This window comes from Meles meles, chromosome 3 (genome assembly GCF_922984935.1).
Source record: "Meles meles chromosome 3, mMelMel3.1 paternal haplotype, whole genome shotgun sequence".
NCBI classification, from domain to species: Eukaryota; Metazoa; Chordata; class Mammalia; order Carnivora; family Mustelidae; genus Meles; species Meles meles.
This window is the reverse complement of record NC_060068.1, coordinates 140,898,393-140,924,938: the sequence shown is the minus strand read 5'-3', so window position 1 is coordinate 140,924,938 and position 26,546 is coordinate 140,898,393. Positions and strand designations below refer to the sequence as shown.

General features: G+C 45.1%; 1 protein-coding gene across 1 annotated transcript; it reads right to left on the bottom strand.

The window, feature by feature from the left end:
• Positions 1–324: 324 nt before the first annotated feature.
• Positions 325–26,042, bottom strand: SLC36A2 (solute carrier family 36 member 2). The gene is made up of 11 exons (XM_045999958.1): positions 25,961–26,042; positions 25,187–25,393; positions 21,906–21,996; positions 21,245–21,333; positions 20,603–20,698; positions 16,921–17,005; positions 13,563–13,781; positions 11,870–11,968; positions 6,767–6,933; positions 4,619–4,788; positions 325–1,694 (listed from the first exon to the last, which is right to left on the bottom strand). Exons 2-11 carry the CDS (start codon positions 25,348–25,350, stop codon positions 1,423–1,425), a joined length of 1,452 nt encoding a protein of 483 aa, XP_045855914.1. The 5' UTR covers positions 25,351–25,393; positions 25,961–26,042; the 3' UTR covers positions 325–1,422.
• Positions 26,043–26,546: the final 504 nt, after the last annotated feature.

Genomic DNA, 26,546 nt, shown 5'->3' with positions numbered 1-26,546 from the left:
GGAGGGCAAGAGTCAGTGTCAGGAGACCCAAGTTCTACTGGAAATCCAGGTCAATGGCGCCACCTGTGGAAAGTCATTCTTAGTACTCCTGAGCAGTCAGTGTCCCTCTGCCCTCATGAGGACCAACGATGTTATCGACTTAGTTGATTACCTGTAGTTCTTGCCCAGTGGATAGTGAATTAGGTTTTTGAGGGATGCTTTTCTCATTGGTACAACTTCTTTCGAGTGAGTATCAGTTAGCTTTTGCTGCATAAAAACTCCCATACTTTATGGCTTAAAACCACATTTATTGTTTCTCACAATTCTGTGGATCATCTGGACAATCCTTATCATCTGGATCAGCCTGGCTGGGGCTCGGTATAGTCTAGGAGGCTTTCCTCATGTGTCTTGAAGTTGGCAGGCAGGTTGATCTGAAGGATGGGTTCAACTGAGGTGATTTGCTTCTGCTCCATATGGTCTCTCACCCCTCAGTAGGCTAGGTCAGTCCTGTTCACCTGACAGTCATGGCTCCATAGCTCAGCGAGAAATGTCTTGATGCACAAGAAACCAAGGTCCCATTGGCCCCAATAAGTCATGAGGGCAAGACCAGATTTGAGGGATAGAGACCTAGATTTCACCTCTTGATCAGAGGAGCTGCAAAGTCACATTGTCAGGAGGAATTTATGGCCATTTTTGCAATCTACTCTAAGAACCTTGAACTGTGCTTGGCACACAGTAGGTAGAATGCTTGTTGTAAGAATTAAGAGGTAAATAATGTCAGATACTGCAATGGTATTGTCTGCTCCCCTCCTGCCCCACTGACACATCTACTTCCACTCCTCCTATCCACTGTTGATATCTTCAAACTGGGCCAAAACTTTACCCAGTGGTTTAGAAAGTTTATTGCCCTTGACTTAAATATGATGGCTCCTTTCTGAGAGTTACAGTTCACATTGGACCCTTTTCCCCCATCTATTTTGTTATAGGAGTTGTGTATACCTTGTTGGATTATAGGTTACGTCCCTAGTCTATGTTCTTTTAATAGATCTGGAAAAGGAGAAACCTTTTTTCTACCAGATCAGGGTCAGCCTCAGCCAGGGCATCTCTTTCTGCCAGTTGCTGTCACTTGGTTTCCCCCTGGTGGCCTCTTCTTGCATAGCACCACTCAAGGTACAAAATCCACCTTGTGAATTGCCAAGTTGGATGAATCAGGAGCCTTCCATGGGAGACTCTTAACTTAAAGATAAAGCTAGAGATGGAAAGAAAAGTAATAAAAACAAATTTGTAAATTACCATCTAGACCCTGTAACTGGTGAGTCCTTGCTTTCTTCACCATGACTCGGCCCAGAAAAAAAGATAATGAGGCAAAACAAAGATAAAGCATACAAAAGATATCCATGTCAGTAAAAGTCAGGTGTTGGTGGGTAAGGAGCAGTGCCATTCTCACTGAATAAAAATGGTGGAGTTGGAAAAGGGGAGGGGTTGTCCTGAGAGGATCAGCTCGTCCAGGGCCTGGTAGGTCCCTACCACAAAGCCCACGAAGCCCAGGATGCTGATCAGGGCGTCCTTGGCGATGGTGAGGGGGCTCATGCCCTCCGAGTAGTAGGTGGTGATCTCCAGGAGGGGCGGAATGATGAGGGCCAGCGCACTGCTGCTCATGGAGCCCACCAGGGAGAGGACCAGGTCCAGGCGGGGGATGAGGATGGCCAAGGTGCCTGTGGGAGATGATATGGGATACATGGATCGTTGGGACTCAGCCAAGCTTTCTAAGCTTTTTCTTTAAAGAATCCCTTTCTTAGAACATAAACCAGTTGTTTCTCATATTTAGTTACATAAGGAAAACACTGGAAGTCCTATAATACTGCAACAACATTCACTAGAGGCTATGCACTAAAACTTTGGTGTATCTCCTAATAATTTTTCCAAAATATGCATTCATATTATTGAGAGGAGAAATCTTCCCTCTGTCTACTTAGGTTCAAGGATGGGGCAGGGGACAGCAGGGGCTGGGGATTTACTGACTGTAGACAAAATTAGCAGGACAAAAGACAGAATTTGATTGGGGCTAGGGAACCTTCAGAGGAGTTAGATCCCAGAACAGCCCAAGACAGGGGATCACACGAAGTGGAAAGGAAGGGGCAGAAAGAGCATACGTAAGGACAAGTGGAAGTTAATGATGGTTCAGATAGTTTATTTAGGGAATTATTCAGTCTGTGATGATGGTTAGTCTCCTTTCTGGCGGAATTATTCAGGCTGTACCTTGTCAGAAGGTCCTGCTTAATTCAGCAAAGGAAGTTCAGATAAGGATTTAATTTCCCCCTCCCTGTAGATGCTGTTTGTTCAAATGTTTTTAGCTTAAAATAATTTCAGTGCCACTGAGGTGCCCTTCAAATATCCACATTACTCAACAATGAGTTAAAGTCACCTGGGGGGCTCAGTCAGTTGGTATCCAACTCTTGGGTTTTGGCTCAGGCTGTGGTCTTGGGATTGTGGGATCCAGCCCCACAACGGCCTCCCTGTTCAATAGGAACCTACTTGTGCCTCTCCCTCTGATCTCACCCCCCCAAATAAATAAATAAAATCTTATTTATTTATTTAAAGATTTTATTTATTTGAAAAAAGAGATCACAAGTAGGCAGAGAGGCAGGCAGAGAGAGAGGAGGAAGCAGGCTCCCCACTGAGCAGAGAGCCTGATGTGGGGCTCGATCCCAGGACCCTGGGATCATGACCTGAGCCAAAGGCAGAGGCTTTAACCCACTGAGCCACCCAGGCGCCCCATAAATAAAATCTTTTTAAAAAAGACAATGATTAAGCTCTTACTTATTAAATAACATTAAATAAAAGTGTTGGGAACTGTCTCCTCTGCTTGGGACACATCAACGTACAGAAGATACAAACATTTTTTAAAAAAAGCTTTTGTAGAGCTAACATTTTAATAATTAACACAATTATATGCACTTCTTGCAAATGACTAGAACATGAAATTATAGGAGAAATGGATCTTCAGTTGGAACAAGATTGCAGGGTCTCATTTAAAGAATGTCTTCTCCAGGTTTTACGTATATGTCAGAAAACAACAAACACCAGAAGCTAAAGATTTTGAAATTATCTATTTTTAACTGAGATGTTTTTAAAGGCCTGGGTTCCACATCTTTTTATTTGACTTGTTGGAAGACTTTCAGCAAAGAAGCTCAGAAACCTCTCCCAGGCTTCCCGTGGAGGAGGAGTGTAGTGTATCAGAATCAAAACAGGTCTGAAAGGCAGGATTCTGGCTTCTCTTGTGTGGCCTTGGGTTAGGTCCCTACCTCCTCCTCAATTTGTTCCCTCCTCTACAAAATGGGGATAAATGCTACCTATCCTTTTAGATGTTATGGTTCACACTGCAATTGGTGTTCAAATTTTAAACTCATTTATATGCCCCAACATAACTGAGTTGATACAAAGCACTGAGTTACTATTAAGCACTGTAATATAATATAACTCAGAAAGGTTATCTGTATTATTACTTCAATTTATTTCCTCAGTTGTCCAGATTGGGGCAATGCATGCAGAAGCTGTAGGCTTCAGGAATTATTATCTTCATATTTAGGACAAATGTCTTGATCTCTCCAGAGTCGCTAATGTTCTGAATGGGAGTATTCCTGCTTACTGGGGTAAACTGGGAACAAAGCATTTCAAAGAAAGAAAACTGGTGTCCACGGAACTGCATCGGTTGGTCTAGCACAGCAAGAAGCAAGAATCTCCCTGAGGAGGATTCTTAGAATTGCAATTAAAAGGAGCTTAGGGACAGCTGGGGAATGCCACGCTCCGTACAGGAATCTCTATCATCATCGTCACCCCTGCTAAAACACTCGTCGATGTGGGGCAGGCACCCTGGATCACGGGGCCTGGAGCATAAGGAGGACTGCGAGGGGGTGAGCAGGGCCAGCTGAAGCCTGGGGGCAAGTCCCGCTCCCTGCTGCCAATGGGGAATGTGATCCTCGGCTTGCTGAACCATTTTAATTGTTCCCCCCACAAAACGTTAGAAATCTGGATTTGTATGTGAGATCTTGGACATTTTAAATATTGGCACAAGTTTATACAACACTCGGAGGCTCGAAAACCCACTTCTGCTGTTAGATTAGACTCACTGGCCACTGACCTGTCAGGTGAAGGGTGCTGACTCCAGACTTAGCTGATGTGGGTTCAAATCCAAGTTCTGGCACTTCCTGGCCAATTACTTATGGCTCTCTGCTTCAGTTTTCTCATTTTTAAAGGAAAGTTTATCATAGTCCTACCTCCTAAGAGTTCTTGCAGGGCCGAACAAAATACTATGAAATTTGGCCTAAAAAATTTGTACCTACAGTGGCTGGTACATGGTAGGTATTTAATAAATATCAGGTCTTACGTTATGATTATTGTTCAGACTCCTGTGTCACTCCCTCAGGCTGGACACCTGTGAATCCGACTAATTAGGTACAGAGAAGAATCAGGTTGTCCCCGAGGCTTACATGAGTTACTACTTGTGAAGCTTTAATGTGGTCCTTGAGATACAATTAGTGCTCAGTCATCGCTGGTTATCAGGACTACGCTTCACCACGTGGCAGATTCCTGACAGCCTCAGGAAAAAGAGCAACATTTTGCCTGGCCTTGTACTCACCTGTCAGGCAGACCATGGCGAGGCGGATAGAAAAGTCCAGAGGCAGTGCCCAGCGCTTTGACACCTGGGAGGTGGCAAAGGGGATGATGATTTCTGCAGGGACGTAGAACTGCAGGGCATAGGTACACAGGATCCCAATGATATACAGCAGCTTCACTGACTGGTACAGCCTGCGGGACAAACCAGAGCAATGCCCCCTGAGGCCACCACGTTCAGGTACCCAGCCTCCTTGGAACATTAACCTCTGACTGCATGTCATCCCTTGGGTTCCAGGTTCCTTGTCTGAAAATGACAGGCAGGGGACTTCCCAGAGCCAAGAGGAAGTCATGGCAGAGCATGCGGGAAAAAGAGTGAAGCATGATGGATTTGAATGGCGACAGAGGGTCATCTCTAAAGAGAGAGAATCTTGAGCATGGCTATGTATAACACCTTCATAAACCACTTATCACTTGATGATCAGTTTTAGATTTGAGGAACAAGAGGCTCAGGCCTGCTGCCTTACCCAGGGAGACACAAGTGGTAAGTAGTGAAGACCAAAAAACCTGGGTCTAAAGCACGTCTGTCCCTCGTGATCTAATGTCAGTCCTCAGCAATTCTCTGGATTCCCCCAAAGCCCTTGGCACAGAACAGGCCCTCAGCTCATGCTTCTAGTAGGTGGAGAGAACTCAGTCCTTAGGGGAAGAAGCAGGTCTACAATCAGGGTTGCATGGGGAATGGGAGGTAAAAGGAGAGGCCGGGTTCCTTGCAGGCCTTGGACTAGGAGCAGAGACAAGGTGTGATGTGGGGAGGGGGTTGAGTTTTACCGAAGCCTTTTTTGACCTCTGGAGAAAGGACTTTTCCTTTTATTCCACTAAGGTGGTGGCTGCGTCTCACATGTTCAGTAAACCTGTGTGTATGTATGTGTGGTGGGGTTGCTGGGGAGCCATTCCTTAGGAAGATTAACTTCCACATTCCTGAGTTTCTTGCTCACACTAGTCCGGCTCCCTGAAACACCACTTTACTCCATTTCCATCTGTCCCATCTTTTGAGGTGTACTGCACGCCCAACTTAATCCCCATGGTAACTCTGCTTTATAGATGAAGACACAGAGGGTCAGAGAGGTTCGCTAAATCATCCATGACCACAGCCGAGGAGGTGGTGCAGCGAGGACGTGGGCCCATGAGTGACAGGGTTGTCCTTGTCTGGCTGGAGTTGCCTTGTTGCACGAAAAGATTCTCATTCTGATGGGTTTCTCTCCTCAAAAGTCCCCAAAGCCCCTTTGTTACTCTGGAGGCCTCCTTGATCTGTTCTATTTGTGTATATACACCATCGCTCCCCCACTGACCCTGGATCATGAGCTGGGGGAGGTAGTGAAGTTCAAGATCGTAATCTACTCAGTCAGCACCCACCATGCCCTGTGTGCCTAGACTGGCATCTGCACGTAACTGGCAGGCAGCAAATGCTTCATGAATGATATTTATCACCTTGGGGAAGGAGCCGCATTTAGGCAAATTAAACTTCCAAGTGGCCCTTAAAAAGACAGACATCCTGTAATTAATGACACGCCTCAGTGTGGGAGACAGTGTTGCATGATGCAATAGGGGGCCGTGTGTCCATTTAGATATGGTACTGCTGAAGTCTGGGTCTGCTAACTGTTGCATGAATTGGGTGCACTTGAACATAGAATTTTTCCGGTGATCTTCCCAAGCTGGTTCTCGTCTTACTCCTTGTTTTACTACTTTTTCATCTTATCTACTCTAACTTGGAGGATGTGCACCCTTGGCTTTGGCAAAGCAAGGCCTATTCTCCAGACCTTAGGAAATGTAATCGGAGATGGTGTTGCCACCCACCAACTCCTCTCTCTGCCTCTTGTTCTCCCTGAGGGCCCCTCCCTTCTCTGCTTAGGCGACCAAAAACTGTCACTTCTCTCTCCTCCTAAATCATGTCCTCCTTCATACTAAGCCATCAAGGCCTCACTCAACATGGCAGGCTATTGAAGGAAGAGCTCCTCGGACAAAGAAACCAGAGCCAGTGTTCTAAAAGCTCTGTTTCTCACTGTGGAGGAGCTCTAAACCTTAGTTTGCCATCTGTGAAGGGGAGGAGGAGGCAGTCACCCACGCATTCCCACCCACCCCTGAGTCCCCACCACTTGGAGGCCTGTGAAGTTACCAGCAGTTGGGTAGGTTAAGGGTTATGCTGGCCTTGATGTCATCTCCAAACCGCAGGTAGCCCAGAGAGCCGATGCCGATGTACAGGGCAGTGATGATGGACATTCCCAGAGACAGGATGGCTGGGAAGCGGCGGGCATCCTTCATCTTGTTTTCCAGGGGCAGAACCTACAGAAGGATCATAGGGTTAAAAGAGAGAAGGAGAAAGAGGAACATGAACGAAAGAAAGGCATGCCACTTCTGGGTATATCACAAAAGAACTGGAAGCAGGGACTTGACTAGATATCTGTACAACTATCTTCACAGCAACGTCATTCACAATAGCCAAAAGGTAGAAGCAACCCAGATGTCCACTGATGGATGAATGCATAAGCCAAGATGGTATATACATATAGTAGATACGACGCAGCCTTAAAAGAGAAGGCACTTCTGCCCCATGCCATAACATGGATAAACCTTGAGGCCATGATGCTGAGTGAAATAAGCCAGTCACAAAATGACACATACTGCATGATCCCATTTACGGAGGTATCTGAAGTTGTCAAGAAGAGTCAAGAAGTAGCATGGTGGTTTCCAGGGCCTCATGCAAGGGCAAATGAACAGTCACTGCTCCATGGGTACAGAGTTCCAGTTATGCAAGGCCAAAAGATGGATGGCGTTGATGGCTGCACAGCTGTGAATGTACTTAACGTGATTGAACTGCATGCTTAAAAATGGTTAAGATGGTAAATTTTATGTTCGGTATCTTTGACCACAATAAATGAGAAAAAAGGGAAGGAAGGAAGGAAGGCTGGAGTCACAAGATGAGCCCTGCACCTTCAGAGCTGGGAGGGCCTTTCTTCAGGTTGTGTAGACCAAGGAGCTCAGCCCCTGAGGCAGCCTGATCTGGCCAGCAGATCCATTTTGTTTGGCCAGCATAGACTTTTAGACAATTGAAGGTGAATGCCTTTGGGCACACCATTCTGGCCCCATTTACCAGGCCCACCGCTCCCCCTCACATGGAGATAGTATCTGGTCTCTTCACTCACATTGCCTTCTAAAGGCATCTGAGTTGGAGACTTCCAATTCTAGTGCATTTGCTGCTCTCTGTTCAGATGGAAAGGCTTCAGCACAGCAGACTGTGGCCAGGACTGGAGGTTCCTGGTTCCCTAGCAGGACATTTCCCTACACACCCTGTTCTCCGGATCCTTCTTCTCCAGATGCGTTCCCGGCTCTGAGAGAATCCAAGCTGAGAGGAACTACCTGGAGCCTGCTGGGCATCCCAAGGTCACTTCTGTTTTTGGAACCAACCTTCTGGCCTCTCATCCCATAAATTCCTCCTTTGGTTTCTATCGGCTGACGGCCCTCCTCCACCTTATCCTTCTCCTTGATCAGGCAGTGGACTAAAGCACACCTTGCATGCAGCATTAGGTTGATCTGTGCCTCAGTTACTTCATCTGAAAACTCACCTACTGGAATTTTTTTGAGATTTATATGAGCACCATAATGGCATACAGTAACGGCTTAGTAAATGTCGACCGTTATTTTTTAATACTGGGAAGACTACATCTCTATGGAGATGGTACTTGTATAATTCTTATTTTACAGATGAGGAAAACAAGACTCCCCCAAGATGAAGTACCTTGCTCCAAGTTACTCAGCTCGAAAGTTGCAGAGTGAGGTTGCAGACTGGGGCTGCCTTCGGAAGTTCAAGTACTTGTTTCTCCCCAACCTCCAGCATTGTATTTATTACTCAGTAGGACCTGGGCATCTAATCCCCTGTACTGTTAACTCCTTTTTTGTCCTATAGGCATCTCAACTCCATACAAGTGGAAAATGCTTGAGGGGAATGCTAGGTCAAACTCATCACTGTGCCTTTCCACTTCCTCCCAGATTGAAGGAAGGCTCCTAGTAGCAGCCAGTGCTTGGGAAAATGTCTGGGGAAATCACATGAAGAGTGAATGATCCAACCTGAGCTTTCCCACCCTGCCATACATTTTCACTGCATAAGTTCTCCAGGCTAAAAATTACCTTTTTAACTCAGTAGCTGACTTTCTCCTTCTCTCCTCCCACAATCAATCAAATTGTTAAATGGCCATTTACATAAAGTGCTAAGGTCCCTGGACTGGGAGTGAGGAACCCCTGGATTTAGCCACAGCTGCAGCTGTTCCCAGCTGGTGACCTGGCTCAAGTCCTTTCCCCCTTTAGGGCTCAGGCTCTTCTGGAAAGTTTGGAGACTAGGCTAGAAGATTTTTAGAGCTAATGTGAACTCTGATACTAATCATTACTAGCACATAGTAGGTGTTCAATACTTACTGAACAATCACTACCATCATTTCGTGGGGAATTAGAGTTCAGAGAATAACCCATAGCCAAAGTAAGATTCCAGCATATTCTGCTTCCAAAGCCATTTGCTGAACTACTGCCTTCTGCTTTTTGCAACGAGTATCCAGAATTCTAAATATAAAGTGCTTCCACTTCCATTAAGATGGTGTAGGCACGTTCCATCATAGTTCTCTTACTGATTAAAACTAAAAGTCCTGGGCAGAATACATAAAACAACTATCCACGGGCTCTGAAAAGTATATGACAGCACATGGTTTGCTTAAAACCAGTAAAAATGACCATTATGGTACTGGGCTTCTTGATATTTTTTCTTCCTGTATCTCCCAATTTAGACTCAAGAGGACCTCAAATCCTAGAATCCTATGCAGTGGATGGAAACAAAAAAGTCCAAGAGAAACCTTCTTTCTGGCCAGAAGACATAGAACAGAGGCCCCTGGGGGACAGACAGTATGGAGGAGGGTTTCTCTAGTTTTTTGTTTCCTTTTTTACTCTCAAGATCACACTCCCAAGGCAAGTCCCAGTCACAAAGCAGCATCCTGCTATATCAGTGACTATGGCGGTCACACAGGCACCTAAAAATCTGACACAAATTTTTCTCTTTGAACAAAAGAACTAGTAGGAAAGGGGGCTTTGGGAGTCCAAAGAATGTGGGGAATAAATCAGCCTTGCTACATGATTTATAAGGTCCAGTGCAAAAAGACTTTTCATGTGCAGGGCTTCTTGTTCAAAAATCAAGAATTTCAATATGATGAAAGCAGAGCATTAAAAACCATGTGTAGGATCCTTCCAAAGACAGGTCCCTAAGTGACTGCATAGGTTGCATGTCTATGAAACAGGCCCTGGGAGGAATCGCTGTTCATTCATTCATTCATTCATTCACTCATTTTTATTTAAGGTTTTCCTTCTGTCTTTCAGTGCTTAACCCCAGTCAGACTCAGTCACAGGATGTGCATAGCACTACAGGGAGGCTATAACTCTGGCTTTCTATCCAGAGAACCAGAAAAAGAAGCCCCTGGACGCTGGTGACTATGCAAGAAAACATGGGTAGGAGGATGCTGGAGAAAGCGATCCCCTAAATCTGTAAGTGAAGTCCTGGGCTCTGCCTGAAGTTGTGAATGTGTGGGAGTGATGTGAAGTATCAAAACATTGTTTAAAGAAATGAAAGAAGACCCAAATAAATGGAAGACATTCCATGTTCATGGATTGAAAGACAATACTGTTAAGGTTTTTACAAAGATACAAAGGCAGTTCAATGGAAAATGGACAGTCTTTTCTACAGATGATGCTGGAACAAATTGGGGGTATTCTGTTAAAGAAAAGAACTTCAACATACAAGCAACTTTATCAAAAATAAACTCAGAATGGATCATAGATATAAATGTACAATGGAAACCATAAAATACTTAGAAGAAAATATAGGAGAAAATCTTTGTGAACTTGGGTTAGGCAAAATGTTTTTAGATAAAACCCTGAAAGCGAGATCCATAAAATGAAAATTTTGATGTACTGGACTTCATCAGATTTAAAATTTTGCTCTAGGAAAGGCACTGTCAAGAGAATGAAAAGAGAAGTTACAGACTACAGAAAATATTTCCAATTATATATCCAATAAAGGACTTGGATTTGTAATATACAGAGAATTCTTAAAACTCAAAAGCTCCATTTTTTTTAAAGTTTGCAAAAGATTGGAACAGATACTTGACCGAAGAGGATATACAGAGGACAAGCCCACAAAGTGAAACTCAAGATCATTGGTCATTAATAAAATGCAAATTAAATCGCAATCAAACACGACTATGAACCTATTAGAATGGCAGAAGAAAATAATGCTGACAAGACTATAAGAACTAGCAAGGATGCAGAGCAGCAGGAATGTTCACCCATGCCGGTGGGAAAGCCAAATGGTACAGCCATTATGAAACCTGTGTGGCAGTTTGTATAAAGTTAAACCATGTACATTAATATGTGACTAGCAAACCTACTGCTAGAGAAATGAAAACATATCTTCACGTAAAATCCTGTGCATAAACATTTGCTTATAGCAGCATTACTCATAGTTGTCAAAAACTAGAAACAACCTACTGCTCTTCAGCAGGTGAACTCATAAACAAATCATGATGTTGTATATACAGCGGCAGCTCAGCAATAGAGAGCAGTTACTGATGCATGCAACAACCCAGGTGATCTTACGTGCAGTCTCAAAAGGTTACGTACTGCGGGATGCCAGGTATAGGACATTCTGGAAAAGACAGAACAACAGAGACAGAAAACAGAAAGTGGTTGCCAGGGGTTAGTGGGAAGTGAGGAACTGACTACAATGGACGGCATGAGGGAGTTTTCTGTGGTCAGGGAGCTGTTCTGTGTCCTGATTGTGGCACATCTATGACTCTGTGCATCTCCCAAACTTACAGAAATATACACACTCCCCCCACCAAAGTGAATTGTAGCATATGCAAATTCTAAGTAAACAAAATTACATACACAGCGCTACCCTTCAAGTGTGGAAACATAAACTATATAATAATCCATTGTAAATAAACAGTACTTCCCAGCTTCAAACTGCTTTTGTTTGTTTCACCGAATCCTGTAAATTATCTATCTCTATTTGTCTTGAGTTTAAAAGATTAGGAAACACGTGTTGGTTTGAAGATATATGTTTAATAGATGTATTGGGACAAGAGGTTACTTTCTCCTGTGTACACACAGAAACCCAGAAACTGAGAGTTCCCAGCTCCTGTTCAGAGGGCCACCCAAAGGATTACCCCATTTCAAAGCTTACCACACCAATACTTTCAAATGAAAAAATAGCTGTTCCAAAAAAGAGAGGGTAGGTCTTCCAGCTTGCTACCAGCGGCAAACGGCTGGGGTCTGGAATTTCCTACAGGAGAGAGAAGTGTAGTAAGACCTTAACTCTCAAAGCACGTTTCGGTTTATTTAAGAGGGGGAGTATTCTGAGAGTAGACCTAAATTTAAAAAAAAAAAAAAGGAATGTTAAGAAATTTGGAAAACTTCGAAAGGAAGTAGGCATCAAAGTTGATTTTAACACGTACACCACCAAAGAGCCAGAGGACAGAAACATTGAGGTATTGTGGAAGTACTGAAGGGTCAGTACCTCATGGGGGGAGTATGGTTACCAGAATCCTCCAAAAGAAAATTTAATGCACCACAGGCTGGTACCAGCCTGCAGTGCCCACGGACACTAGGAATGTACCAGTGGTTACAGGTGACACAAACTGCTGTGACTATAGTTAGTGACATTCTCAGGAGTCCACAGTAATTAGTCAGATGTGAAAGTCCCCTGTTCTTCAATGAGTTATAAATTAAAGGGAAAGAAAATGTGTGTAATAAATATGTTCTGCACCCTGTGACCTGAATGGGACAATAATTACAGAGCCATTTCTCTAACTGGGCAACTTCAAGAATGGTCCAAAAATGAAGGTAGCTATCTTATTAGGAAATTCAGTTTTGTAGACTTTATTGATGTTGCCTTAAGGAAGATAGGACCTATTTGTAGTTATCCAAAAATAAGACTAATTTATTATTATTATTTTTTTTTTACTATATTCCATGAACAAGATAACTTTTTCTTGAGACTTCTGAAGGATAAATCTTTCAGATTTATCCAGATATCTGGATGATATGAGAGATATGCTAAGGGCCTTCTGGGTTTAAATTTCTATGTAGTCTTGTCCAGTAAATAAACATTAGAAAGGATAGAAAAGTGGGAAATGGAGGGAAAATCAATATCCACAACTCAACCTTGAAGGCTTTGAAATTTGCATTGTGATAGATTTGCTTGTGGTCTTCTGAGACCATGCCTCTATGACTAAGTATTGTGTTTTTTTTTTTTTCCTCTTGAGTTCCTGTGGGTAATTTTGGTACCTGGAATGGTAGCCTAGAAGATATAAGACCATAGGTAATTCGCTAAGTTTAAGCTTTAGTAGGAGATCATGCTTTTCATTTGCCTTTTGCTGCCATCCAACCATTACAGGAATGGTCTGTGGTTCACCAATCAAGATGTTTTCCTTGCAAAGCAAAATTTTTTTCAAAGGCCAGAATTCAACACGGATTGGAACAGCAACATAAAAGAGGACCTATCCAGAAGAATGAGACTGCACAGAGACATCTTTGTGGAAAGAATGGTACAATGGGGGGGCACCTGTGTGGCTCAGTGGGTTAAGCCTCTGCCTTCGGCTCAGGTCATGATCTCAGGTCCTGGGATCGAGCCCCGCATTGGGGCTCTCTGCTCAGAAGGAAACCTGCTTCTCCCTCTCTCTCTGCCTGCCTCTCTGCCTACTTGTGGTCTCTGTCTGTCAAATAAATAAATTTAAAAAAATTTAAAAAAAAAGAATGGTACAATGGTACAAGGCTCAAGAGTGAGGTACACGCCTATCCTCAGGGCTGGCCTTAGGTAGGTATTGGGCTATTATTGATAAAAGACTCTGACCACTGGAGGAGTCAGGTCCACTAACCTGGACAATATACTGAGTGATGATGATCAAGCTGACCAGCATGCTGATGTTGGCCAACATGGAGAAGATGGTCAAGACCCTGAGGTTCCGGATGAGGACCAGCAGCACCAGGAAGGGCAGGAAGGACAGCATGTAGAGTCGAGAGTCCATGGTGGGCGTCAGAATCACTGTCTCATTGTAATGGCAGCTGTTGGTGGTCCCATTAACTGCTTCCACTATCTGAGGAAGGAATGGGAAGAGGGAAGATTCAATACATTTATTGGCCACATGATTAGCTTAGTGCCTGGCCCATAACCAAACTCCCTCACACAAAGCATGTCTCACATGCCAGGGCCTCACAATGAGAGTTTCTTTTGCTTATAACCAAAAAAACCATCACTTACTGTTTCTTAATCAGAGTAATACTGGCATTTGAGCGAGAGAATTACTCCTTATGAGGACTGGACCATTACCCGCAGGACATTTAGCATCCCTGGACCCCACCCAGTAAAAGCTACTTGAATCCCCCAATCACTGTGACAAACAAGAAACTGTGACAAACACTATTTCAATCACTGTGACAAACAAGAAACACCCTCCTGCACACAGTACAAACACCCCCCCGAAGTCAGGGTGTTTGGGGGAGGAGAGGGATGGTACTACCCTAGTTTAGAATCAGCCTGACTTAATGGGCACCGTCTTACTGTGCAAGCAATATTGCAGAGCATGCAGAACAATTAGAGACTAGAATTAGGCAAGAAGAAGATGTAAAAACAATGATGATCTCAGTACGCATTGGTAGCCAAAGTGATGTCTTGGAATATATTCATCTATGAATTTTCTATACCATATCACAAATTATATACTCAGCTTTTTTTTTTTTTACAAGACCACAATCACAGCATACGCTCTTATTTTGAAATCTCCTTTTCACTTAAGAACACATAAACATGGTTACTTAAATGAACCATTAAGTCTTATTTTTTTCCAATTCCTTACCTTCTGGTTCCTTTCAATAGGAAAAGTACTGGAAACATTAGCAGGCACTCATGGCCCTCCATCATGGGCTCCATTCAACCTTGAAGGCTCTTCATCTCCCAAAGTCCACACTTTCCTACAACCAATTTTATGGTCTCTCCTGAGCAGGGCTGTACATTCCTGCCTCCAGGTGTTCATTCCTCCCTTCCTCACTGCCACCCCTACTCCTCAAACCTGTCCTTCAACACCCTACTTGGTGGCGCCTCTGTAAGGGAGCCTTCCCTTGTTGCCATGGTCTTTCCTGCCCCTGCATATTTTTGCCCCTTAAGTTCTCCGTGAAGCGGCCCTGTCTTCAGAGCATTGTTGGTGGTGTCCTGACCCAGCACCAAAATATAATGAGAGCTAGCTTGTTTGTTTTAGAACACATCCTACTTAGCCTGCAAACTCTTGGAGAGAATGCTTGCCTTGTCTCTAGACAGATGATAACGTTCGGCTGGTAGCAGACTGATTTCCAAGTGGCAGTCTGGCGACATGTTTTCAGAGCCTTCAAACAAACTATTTGACCCAGTAATTTTACATTAAGGAATATATGCCAAAGAAATAAAGGGGTGTACAAAACCTTCCACAGATTACAGCAGAAAACCAAAGGGAAACAAATAAAATATCCAATGAGAGAAGACTACATCCTGGCCAGTCTGTGTGATGAAATATTATGAAATTGGTAAAAATTACATTAAAAAACATATGGACAAAAAAATGTAAGCACATTACAAAATGCTAACTAGTTAATACTAACTTAAAACAATAACCACTAATTATTGTTTTATTCTTTTTTCTTCCTTCCTCCCTTTCTTCTTACTTTTTTTTTTAAAGTAGACTAAATGCCCAGTGTGGAGCCCAACAGAGAGCTTGAACTCACGACCCTGAGATCAAGACATGAGCTGAGGTCAAGAGTCAGATGTTTACCCAACTGAGCCACCCAGGCGCCCCAATTTTGTTTCATTTTGAAAAGTAATATAGCATAGTGTTCAAGAACTTGAGCTCTTGTGAAAGGCCTGGATTTTTAACCTGGGCTCGGTGGTCTTCTACACATTATAGAGTTTATAGTTTCAGTTTTCTCATCAACAAAGTAGGAATAACCACAGTACCTACCGCGATAAAGCCCCAGAGAGAATTAAATGGGGGAAAGCAGACATAATACTCTCTGTTTCTGACACAGAGTAGCAGCTAACTTTGAATGCATGAGATTTTGTTCCTTCTGTCTAAATTCTTTACATTGCTAAATTTCTGGTATTACAATAAACAAAACAAACAAAAAAAAAGAGCCCTAAAGAATAATTTCTTTTTTAAACTCACTAACTAGGGATGGCCTTTGTTATTACCCACCATATTTTGCTTAAATTGCTATAAGATAACTTTTGGACTAGATCAAAACAGAGACAACAACCGTTAAACCAGAGGTTAAGCCTCTAAAGGTAGATAAAGATGGTCCAGGGGCACCTGGGTGGCTCCTGGGTGGGTTAAAGCCTCTGCTTTCAGCTCAGGTCATGATCCCAGGGTCTCTCAGGTCTCTGCTCCTCAGGGATCCTGCTTCCTCCTCTTTCTCTGCCTGCCTCTCTGCCTAGTTGTGATTTCTCTCTGTCAAATAAATAAATTAAAAAAAAAGATGGTCCAACGACATGGATGGAACTAGAGGGTATTATGCTTAGCAAAATAAATCAGTCGGAGAAAGACAACTATCATATGATCTCCCTGATATGAGGAAGTAGAGATGCAATGTTGGGGGGGTTTGGGGGTAGGAAAAGAATAAATGAAACAAGATGGGATTGGGAGAGAGACAAACCATCAGAGACTCTTAATCTCACAAAACAAACTGAGGGTTGCCGGGGGGAGGGGGGTTGGGAGTGGATGGTGGGGTTATGGACATTGGGGAGGGTATGTGCTGTGCTGAGTGCTGTGAAGTGTGTAAACCTGGCGATTCACAGACCTGTACCCCTGGGGCTAATAATACATTATATATTTATAAAAAATAAAAATAAAATAAAATAAAAGGTGGTCCAAAGATGAGGGATCATCCAAAAAGAGCTGGATCAGTCTCAGGAGAGTTAGTGATGATTAAGCTCCAAGGCAGGACAACTGACAAAATTCTAGGTTTCTACAAGCTCAGTGTTAGAGACCGGCTTTGAGAACAGGCCCAAGATACTGGAAAGAGTAAACACTTGGAGAACAGATCAGTGAACCGGGGAAGTCTGGATTCCTTCCTAACATCTAGTTTAACTTCCTTCGTTGTACTCATGAGGACATTAGGAGCCCAAAAGAAGAAGCCACATTTGCTGACCAACTCACAGAGGACCCTCCTTTCCCACGTCCTTTCCCTTCCACCTTCTCTGGAACACTCTACCTGTTTTAAATTATCAGCCAGAAACACAATGTACACACAGCAGAAGCCCAGCTGGGTGACTATAAGGAAGAAGCTCACAATATTCCTGGAAGAGAGGAGAAAGAAAACATGTTATAAAAGAAGAATTGGTTTGTCATTTCTAGTTCTGTCCCCAGGGGTTGGTGACCTTGTACCAGCACCCTCGCTTCTGCTAACACAGTCAACAATGGGCTGTAAGAAGGGAGGTAACAATCATTCTTTTAAAAAAAAAAGTGTTTCTCAACCACCCTCACACTCCCAGCTCAGCAAGAGGGGAAATTCTTCATAGTTGGGAGCCTCCCCCAACACCTGGCTCTGTGGCATTCCTCATAATTGATACTAATTGATGTATAGAAACAAGCACACCATTTTTATTAGCTATAATTAACATGGAATTTTTTTCTACCATGTGCCAGACGCCCGCCATATTAGGTTCTGAGGGAAACACAAATAACACATGGTCCCCTCATTGCGTGGTTCAGAGATCAGTGACCAAAAAAGAATCGGCACTCAGGGCCACAGTGAAAAGGACAGTTTATCCTAATTATAGAGCAGATAGCCTTCATAGAAAAACCAATACCTGAGCAGGAGTCCCTTGGGAAGGGGAAGAAAGAGAGAAACTTTTAAAAAGACTGAGGAAGAGGGGTGGGGAGGAAGGAGTGAAGAAAGCACTTCAGCAGAGGGAGAAGGTAGATTTCTCTGGCTGTGGGGAATCCACTGGAGGGAGTAGACCCAGGATGGGTAGATCGCATAGCAGATTCTTTTTTTTTTTTATATATATTTTATTTATTTGACAGAGAAATCACAACTAGGCAGAGAGGCAGGCAGAGAGAGAGGAGGAAGCAGGCTCCCTGCGGAGCAGAGAGCCCGATGTGGGGCTCGATCCCAGGACCCCGGGATCATGACCTGAGCCGAAGGCAGAGGCTTTAACCCACTAAGCCACCCAGGCACCCCAACCACATAGCAGATTCTTATAACAGAGGTGTCCAGCAGCCTGGACAAAGACATGGTCATTAGGAGGAGAGAATTAGAGCAATTTAAGAGGTACTAGGGAGCTAGAACTTATAGAACTTGGTGACCACTAACCTCTGGTGGAAAGGGAAGGGAAATGTTCAGCGTTTCCTGATGGGCTTTGGCTAGGACAATGAAATGAACTGGAAAGAAGGAACAGGTTTTAGGGGAAGAGGAAGAAGTGACACATTCAGTATCTGAATTGTTGAGCCTAAGGCTCCTACGGTTAAGGAGACCACTACGTATGAGGGTCTGGAACTATTGATTTGTCAGGTCAGTGTTGGGGAACTCAGAGGGAGAAGGTGAGAAGCCGGTGTCCCAAACCCTAGAGAACACCAGTATTTAAAGGGAAGACAGGAACAAAGGAGCCTGTAATGAAAGCCAAATGTTGGCCAGAGAGGTAAGTGGGAAACTAGGGGTGAGGGAAGGGTTTAATGGAAGCCAAGGGAGGAGAAAACATCTGAAGAAGAGAATGGTTAATTGTACCTGTACTTTTGAGAGGTTCTCTATGTTGAAGAATGGGCAATAAGGAGGTCTTTTAGGACATAGGTGGAAAGAACTTCAACAGAAGTCTAAGGACAGAAAAGCCAGGTGACCCATGGAAGAGGTGTGAACCAGATGGATGGAAGTAAAGTCAGAATGTGTGCTGTTCCTTCACAGAGCTAAGTGTGAGCTGCAGTCTTGATGGTGCCCATTCTGCTCATCATTGTAGACCCACTGTCACAACCTTACCCCAACCACTGCGGGTACTCAGTAGCTCTCTGTTGAACAAGCAGCTGCTGAATAGAAGATTGAATGGTGGCTACAGGACGCTGTGAGGTCCAGGAAACTTTATGAGTTTATTTTACTATTTTTTAAGATGGAGACACATGAATGCCTTTAGATATTGACAGGAAGAGCCCATAGATCCAAAAAAGAAGTTCAGGTTATAGGAGAGGAGATGATTAGGGGAGCCAGGTCCCTAAGAAGAGCAGGAAGAGCTGCTTTATATGTCCAACGATGGGTAGAAGGATTTGAGGGATAAGTGACAGACAGAGCCTTTTCTTGGGTCACACACTGGAAAAATTCTGGTTATCGTCCCAAAGCCTCCTGAGTCTGCTCAGAGGCTGAATTTATTGATTCAGGATGTGAACGGGCTTTGGGCCAAGAGCGGTGCCAGGGCCACTATGCTCTGCAGACTACATTTCGTGAGAGGGTGCAGAGCAGGGCTGGAATGTTTTAGAGTATCACAATGCAAGAGAGACTTTGACCTAGATGGTGCTCAGAAAAGAGCATGCGGACAGAGTGGGCACAGGCCTGAAAACAAAGACAAAAGAGCAGATTTAGTCCCAAGTACCGAGAATGGAGGGGGTTGATTGTTCTGTGTCAGTCTGGAAAGCAAAAGGCTAGGAGTTCCTGGAGGAGGACACCGGCTCAACAAAGGGTCCTTAACATGTTTGTTTGTTTGTTTGTTTGTTTGTTTTTAACACTTTTCTTCTTACTATAAATTCTCTCCCTAAGGGATGTCTTCTGCCCCCTGGCTTCGTGGCTGATGACTTCAGTTCTGTATGTCCTGCATGAAGACAGGTTCAAACTATACATATCACTACCCATTTGACATCTCCACTGGAACCTAAAACCCAACCTGTCTAAACTAAAAGTCATCAGAATTCTGAGTCAACCTTGACTTTCCTTTTTTCCACAGTCCTGGGATCCAAAGCATAACCCAAATTCACTTTTCTCCACCCCCACTGCTACCGGCTTGGTCCCAGCTGTCATTGTTATTTCCCTGGACGTTGCCAATAGTCCCCTCATGGGTCTGACCTGTTGCTCACTTACAATGTATTCTCCTAACAGAAGCCAGATAGATGTTTAAACAATGCAAATGTGATCACTTGCCTGATTAAAACCTTCCAGTGGCGTTTTCTTTGTATTAAAGAAAAGAACAAAAACCTTTAGGAAGGTCTACAACAGAGAGTTTGCTTGGAACCCTGGATCCTTCTTCAGCCTCATCTCATTGGCTCTGCCCTCAAGCTCCCTTTGTTCTGTACCTTGAAACTGTCACACATTCCATCTAGCTTCAGACCTTCACGTTCTGCTCTTTCATCTTCCTAGAAGGCAATCCAGGCTCCTGCCCGCTTTCCCCTATGTAATTTTGCTTATCCTTAAGAATTCCTTCCTTCAGGGCTCATCTCAACTGTTCCCTCCTAGGAAGCCCACATGAGCTCACACGCATTGCCTTATCTGCTCAGTAACAACGAGTATTTCCTTCCTTCATCACACTCATCCTAGTGGTTATGAAGTGACTGTCTCCTAAACTGTGTGATGCTTGTCTTTCCTGCTGGATTATGGGTTCTGTGGTAGCAAACCCTGTTTGCCTTGCTCCCCACAGTATTTCCAGGGCCTGGTACATAGTCCAACAGGACAGACATAGTTTAATAAAGAAGTGAATAATACTAAAGCTGCAAAAAAAAAAAAAAAAGAAAGAAAGAAAGAAAGAAGGTATACAAGGTGGGGTCCTGGATCAGGAAGATTTCCAGTGAACCCTTTCCATGTGGAAAGCCCAACATTTTGTGCCACGTGAGCCAGCTTCCCAGGGAAGAAGGCATCCCTGACAGCCATATTTCCTCCTCCTCTAGCTCACTCCACTTCAAGCAGAGCAAGAACAAGATACCTTCCCCAGTGGGCATGAGTCCGGAGCCAGGTGCTGGGGCTGGCTTCCAGTCCGTGCATCACCGTGTCACCATAGTCCATGAAGGGCTTGTTAAGCCTGTAGGAGAAAGTGCATATAGAGTTACCAAGAGGGTGTTTAACCTCAGGTCCTGTATTAAAAGGTCTGGAGACACACAGGAAGGCAGGACCCAGCTGGAGGAGAAAGAACACTGGGGCAGAGACCCAAGTTCTAGTTCAGACTTAGACACCTGGCCGTATTTCCTGGGTGGCTTGTTTTCCTTACCTGTCAAGCGGGGCGGTTCCCCCAGAACCAGGGTAATAAAGCACACCTTGTGTGGGTACAGCAGTTTTCATATCCAGGATCCCAATGGATTCTCATCACAATTCGGAGGCAGGGTTAGGCATGGATTGTTTATGCCCAATTTACAGATGAGCCAAGCAGATAATCACAGTGGCCTGATTGAGATCACCTAATGAGTCATGTGGCAGAGTCTCACCTTAGGTCCCTGTCCCAAATGCTTTTCTCTTTTTCTTCGCCTTGTTAGAAGAAAGAAGTAAACTCTTGTTTTATGTAGGATGTTTCTGGGACATCCCTGAGAACCGAGGAACAGAGCAGTTGACACGAGGATGCTGTTTTCCTTACCTGTGGCAGAAGTGCTGGGCACACCTGACCAGGATGTGCATGCAGTGGCAGGCGGTAAAGCCCATGGCCAGCAAACTGAGCGGACCCATCTGAGGGAAGGGGGAGCCAAGGGAAATGGGAAGAAAGAAGAGAATGGATTTAGGAAGAACTTTGCAGGGACAGATTTGGTAGCACAGACACCATTTGGCACTCAAGGAACTTTCTAGCAAACTGGTTTGGAAGTCCTTTTTGGCAGCAATGGCTGTGCTTTCAAATATAATCTCAAGTAGTACTCCAATAAAGTACATAAAGCAATTATGATGGGTGTTGTAGTGTGAGTGGGGGACTCAGGATTCTGACCCTTAGTGGCCTCAGAGGTGTCCCCGAGAACTAGTGCTACATAGGACACAATCAGAGAACTCATCATCCTCCAACTCCTGCATTCTCCAAGGGAGAAAACTGAGCCCCAAAGAAGGGACAAATGACTCACCAGGGCCACTCCAAGTCTGTGACAGAGCCAGAACTCAAACCCTGGCTGATGTCTCGGCTCCAAGTCCAGACCAAGCTGCCTCCGAGAAAGACTGCTTCTTGCAACCCATTATAAACTCTGAGAGCCTCTCCTCCCACTTACTTCCCCTTCCAACCCAGTCATGCTGGCCCTACCTGCAGCAACCCCTCTTACCAGGATGCCTGCATTCTTCACAGCCAGCGGTAGTCCCAGGATCCCTGTACCCATGTTGCCTTTCACCAGGTGAACCAAGGTCTGGAAGGCTCTAAAGGAGAGGAAAGAGACATGAGGGTGTAGGTGTTTGAAGGCGAGGAGGTCCAATAGGCGTTCCCTCATGACGTGCCAACACCTGAGTTCAGCTGGATAGGTGGGCTCCTGGCCATCTCTCTGTCCCCATGGCCTTGACTGGCACCTCTGGGTCTCCTATAGGGTGACCAACCATCTCAGTTTGCCTGTCATGGTTTTAGCAGCTAACACTCAACATATGCCATGATAATATTTACTATATAGTAGGTACTATGTTAAGTACTTAACCCGTATTACCTCATTTAATTCTCTTGTCAAGCCTAGGAAGTACGTTATTGCTCTTATTTTGCAGATGAGGAAACTGAGGCATAGAGGTTTTTTGTTTTGTTTTTAAGATTTTGTTTATTTATTTATTTATTTGACAGAGAGATCACAAGTAGGCAGAGAGGCAGGCAGAGAGAGAGGAGGAAGCAGGCTCCCTGCGGAGCAGAGAGCCCGACGCGGGGCTCGATCCCAGGACCATGAGATCATGACCTGAGCCGAAGGCAGTGGCTTAATCCACTGAGCCACCCAGGCGCCCCAACATAGAGGTTTTTTTAATGACATGTTCAGAGATACACAGGGGAGTCAGGATTTGAACTCAGAAATGCCTCTGCATCCCTGTTCTTCACCCCTCTTCTACTGGACCACCTCCCAGAAATAGGCTCAGAGAGACACATAAAAGGAAAAATCCCATTTTGTAATGAAGGAAATGGAAGCTCAGAAAGGGGATGGTCCAAGGTCATAAAACTAGTAGCTGAGACAGGATTGAACTCAGAGAAAAAAGAAAAGGGCCAGTAGCAAAGAGACTTCATGGTGACTTCTGAATTAAATAGGCCCACAGATGGGGTCTATTGAGACAAGGTCATTTGAGGATTGGGATCCAGAGGAATTTTTTTGGCCCTCAGGCCAAGACTTCAAACTGGGGAAAGGCATGTCTCCTCCCACCCCAATCAAAAACAAAAATAAAATCTCTGATCCCCTCTTTAAGACAGATGGGAAAGTGGTCTAAAGGGCACCTTTAAGGGTAAGTTCCAGGGAGGCAGGCTCTGTGTTGATGAATTACGGAACAACCTGTTACTATACTTCTTTGTACCTGGACCAGGTTGGACCAAGTTGAGTGTTGGGTGTACATCCACAACTTCAGAAACATTGGAAATTCCCTGGAAGAGGCTTTCAGCGAGGACACTATAAAGGGCACCAGAGGTATTCTGGAAGGAGCCTGGTCTCTGAGGTTGGATAAACGAGGGATTAAATTCCAAGGCCACTACTTAACTAGCTGTGTCATCTTGGCCAACAGGTCTACTTTGCTGAGCTTCTGTAAATGTTGGGAGGAATGATATTTTGAAAGAATTTCCCCAACCACCCTTATCTTTGTGTTAATCCCTAGATCCTCTGGCTTTCTGAGCATCTGCCCATGGATTTGTTACGGTTAAAGAGAACAATTGAGGGAGAATGTGGGCGGAGAGTGCTGTGCCCTTCTCTCCCCCTGTGGGTGTCAGCATCGCTGACCCAGCACTGTGCCCTACGGCCCTCCAATAATGGGCTTGTTTTGCAACAGGGAAAGGGTCAACAGGTCGCTTTAGAAATGTCTAAATAAAGGACTTAAGAAATCAGAATTTAACTTTGGGCCACGCAGCTGACTTAGAAACTTAGGGTGGTGAGCTGGGCAGAGCACTGGGCTGGGAGGCAGGGCATTGGTGTTCTAGCCCCAAGTCCTTTGGTGACCTTGGACTTTCAAGGTATTTGTAGCAGCCAGCTTTTAAGGGTGCTGTGTTTGGGGGCTTTATGTGCAAGTCACCTTTGCAGCCATCCTGGGAGGAGTGAACTGTCATTTCACAGAGGAGAAACTGGGGCAGAGAGTTCTGTCACTTGCTTGTACTGGTTAGTAGCTAAGTGGGCGTCTGAAACCGAGTGAGCTGACCTGAGTTCCACACTTGCCCAACTTGTTTCTCTTCTGCTCCAAACTGTGAGGGCCCCTCTAGTTCTCTCCTGCTTTATGTCTTTGATCCTTAAGTAGCTGAAATTGCCACCAAACCACGTGGTCAGTTTAGGACACAAGAGCTGGTTGGTTCCCCCAAGGCCTCTGATTGAGAAATATCCCTGCTCTGCTGTGGATGGCCCAAGGCCTGGAGAATTCATTCTCAGTGTCAGGAATTCACAGCCCCCAGGACTAGCCCCTGGGGGCAAATGAACCCTGTTGGTGCCGTCTTGACGCTAACAATGGAAGGGGGTTTCGCCTGCCTTTCTGGTAACTTCTCCCTGCTTGCCGCATGCCCCCTTCCAACCCCTCCCAACAGATGTAATTCCCACAAGCGGTCTCTTTAAATTTGCACTGCCACCCCTTTACCCCTGTTTTGCATATGGGGGACTGGAGGCTGGGGGAAGGGAAGGTACAGAATCACTAGTTGAGTGCAGGTGTTCTTTCAACTATACCAGTGCTGTCAACATTTTCTTCTCAAAGCAGCAGCCCTCTCCAGCAGGCCACCCACCCACATTTCCTAAGTGGACTGCTCACTCTTGGGCGGTGGAGGCGGTGATTGCTGAGTCCCGTACTGTGGCTTCCCCTCCTAAACTCCTTCTGCAGACCCTTCCTGGTCATGGTTTGCAAGCCTCCCCATCCCCCACACACACCGCTGGGAGGTACAAGAAAGTCTTCCACATCCTGTGCTTTCGATGTCCTCACAACTGAAACACAGGCCAAAGTAGAAGTCGGAGTGACTGGAGGAAGGAGTCAGAGAGGAGTCAATGCCTAGTTGTCAGTGGGGCCATGGTTTTAAGCTCAGAGCTCATCTCCTTGGAGAAGGTTAGGGATTCTGCCAATGGTCAGGACTGACCGAGAGCAAATCTGACTTAGGACCAGCACTGGATTCTAGCGCCCATCCTGCCAATGACCCAGTGCATGGCCTTCGGTAACTGGGACTTAGTGTCCCCATAGTGTCTCCACCCTATGGAGTGTGGGACCATGAAAGCCTAGGGCATTCCGAGTCCCCGCTCCTGCCCCTGTAACCTCTCACCTTGACTCAGTCTCCGCCTGTACTTTTTTTTGACCTTGGTTTTCCCATCTGCATAATGGGTTGGGTGTCAGACACAGCTGCGTCAAGGTTTTTGTCAGTGCAAGCTTGCAGGCTCAGAGGCAGAAATGGGAGGTGGCAGAAAAAAGCACTCACGTGATGCCCTTGGTCTTCTTTAAGCTTGGTGACTCGGAAGGACGTCCATCCCAGAAACTGGAGTCCTTGCTCTGTAGCTTCTTGGCGCTTTTGGGAGGGGACCTGAGGTCCAGTTTGAGGTCAACAGTGCCCTGGGGACCCCCGGCACTCTTTGTCACAGGCATGATTGCTTCCGAGAGAGGGCTCTGGGTGTGGAGGAGGTCTTCCCTGTAAGCAGGAAGGTGTCCGTCAGGTGCAAACCCCAGCTCAGTGTCTCCTGCCTCAGGAAGCTCTGGCGGAGCTGGAATGAGGCCCCGCCCACCTCCCCCGGAGTTTGCTCCTCCTGCCCCAAGAAGCTGCAGCAGCTCCTGCAAGAGAAGCCAGAGAGGCAGGAACGGATTTGGGAAGGGAGTCATCCACCTCACCTAATAGCAGTACAATACCCCTCATTTTCCTAACAGGTATGAAGCACTTCACTAAGAGACAGACATTCTCCTGAATGCTTTACCTATATTTTCTCATTTATCCCTATAAATTAAATAATGAAGAAATCAGACTCTGAACTAAAGAGACCTGCCCAATGTCACACAGCCAGAAAGTGAAAGAGTAGGGACCAGGGTTTTTAACTAACACCCTCTTTCTGTCTCTGAGAGAATACCTCCACACCCCATCTCCTTATTCATCCCAGGTTAAGGGCTCCACTTCCCACTGGCTGACAACCGTTGTAAGGCATCCTTCTGGGAGATCCTCTTCCCTGGGAAAAGTTGGGAGGAAAAGAAGCAAGCACTCACTCACCTCTAGCTGCTTCTTAGCTTTTGTGAGGTTCCAGGGAGAAAGCAGTGAGTGTTCTTTGGGAAAAGGGCAGAGACTGTACAACCCCAAGCCACATTTCACTGGGTAGGACACAGACACCAGGAGAGCATATGATTTGCCTAAGGTCGCACATGACATTCGGGATAGAACTCTGCAGCTAAAGAAGGACTTGTGGGGGTTTCTCTAGTGTTTCATTTTCTGTCATTATCTCTGCTTCAGTCACAGATGCACAGGCCAAGATTTCCTCCTTCCTTAAAATTAGAGCATTTTACTCAAGCCAGACCACTCTCTGTACCATCATCTCATGTGCCAAGAGCTTTACTCCAGTGATCTCTCAGCTAACCGGTAGCATTCAAGACAGATTTGTCCAGCCCCTCCCTTACATGGGACCCCTTCCAAAGTCCTGTATGCAATTTTGAATTTGTAATTTTGTATTCCTTTCCTTAAAGAAGCCCTCTCCACCCCTTACGAGTATCCCTCCCCCCCACCACCCAAGTGGTATAAGGGTCAGGCTCCAAAAAGCCTAACTACTTCTCTGGGTAGCATTGTCATTCTGTTTTTACAGATG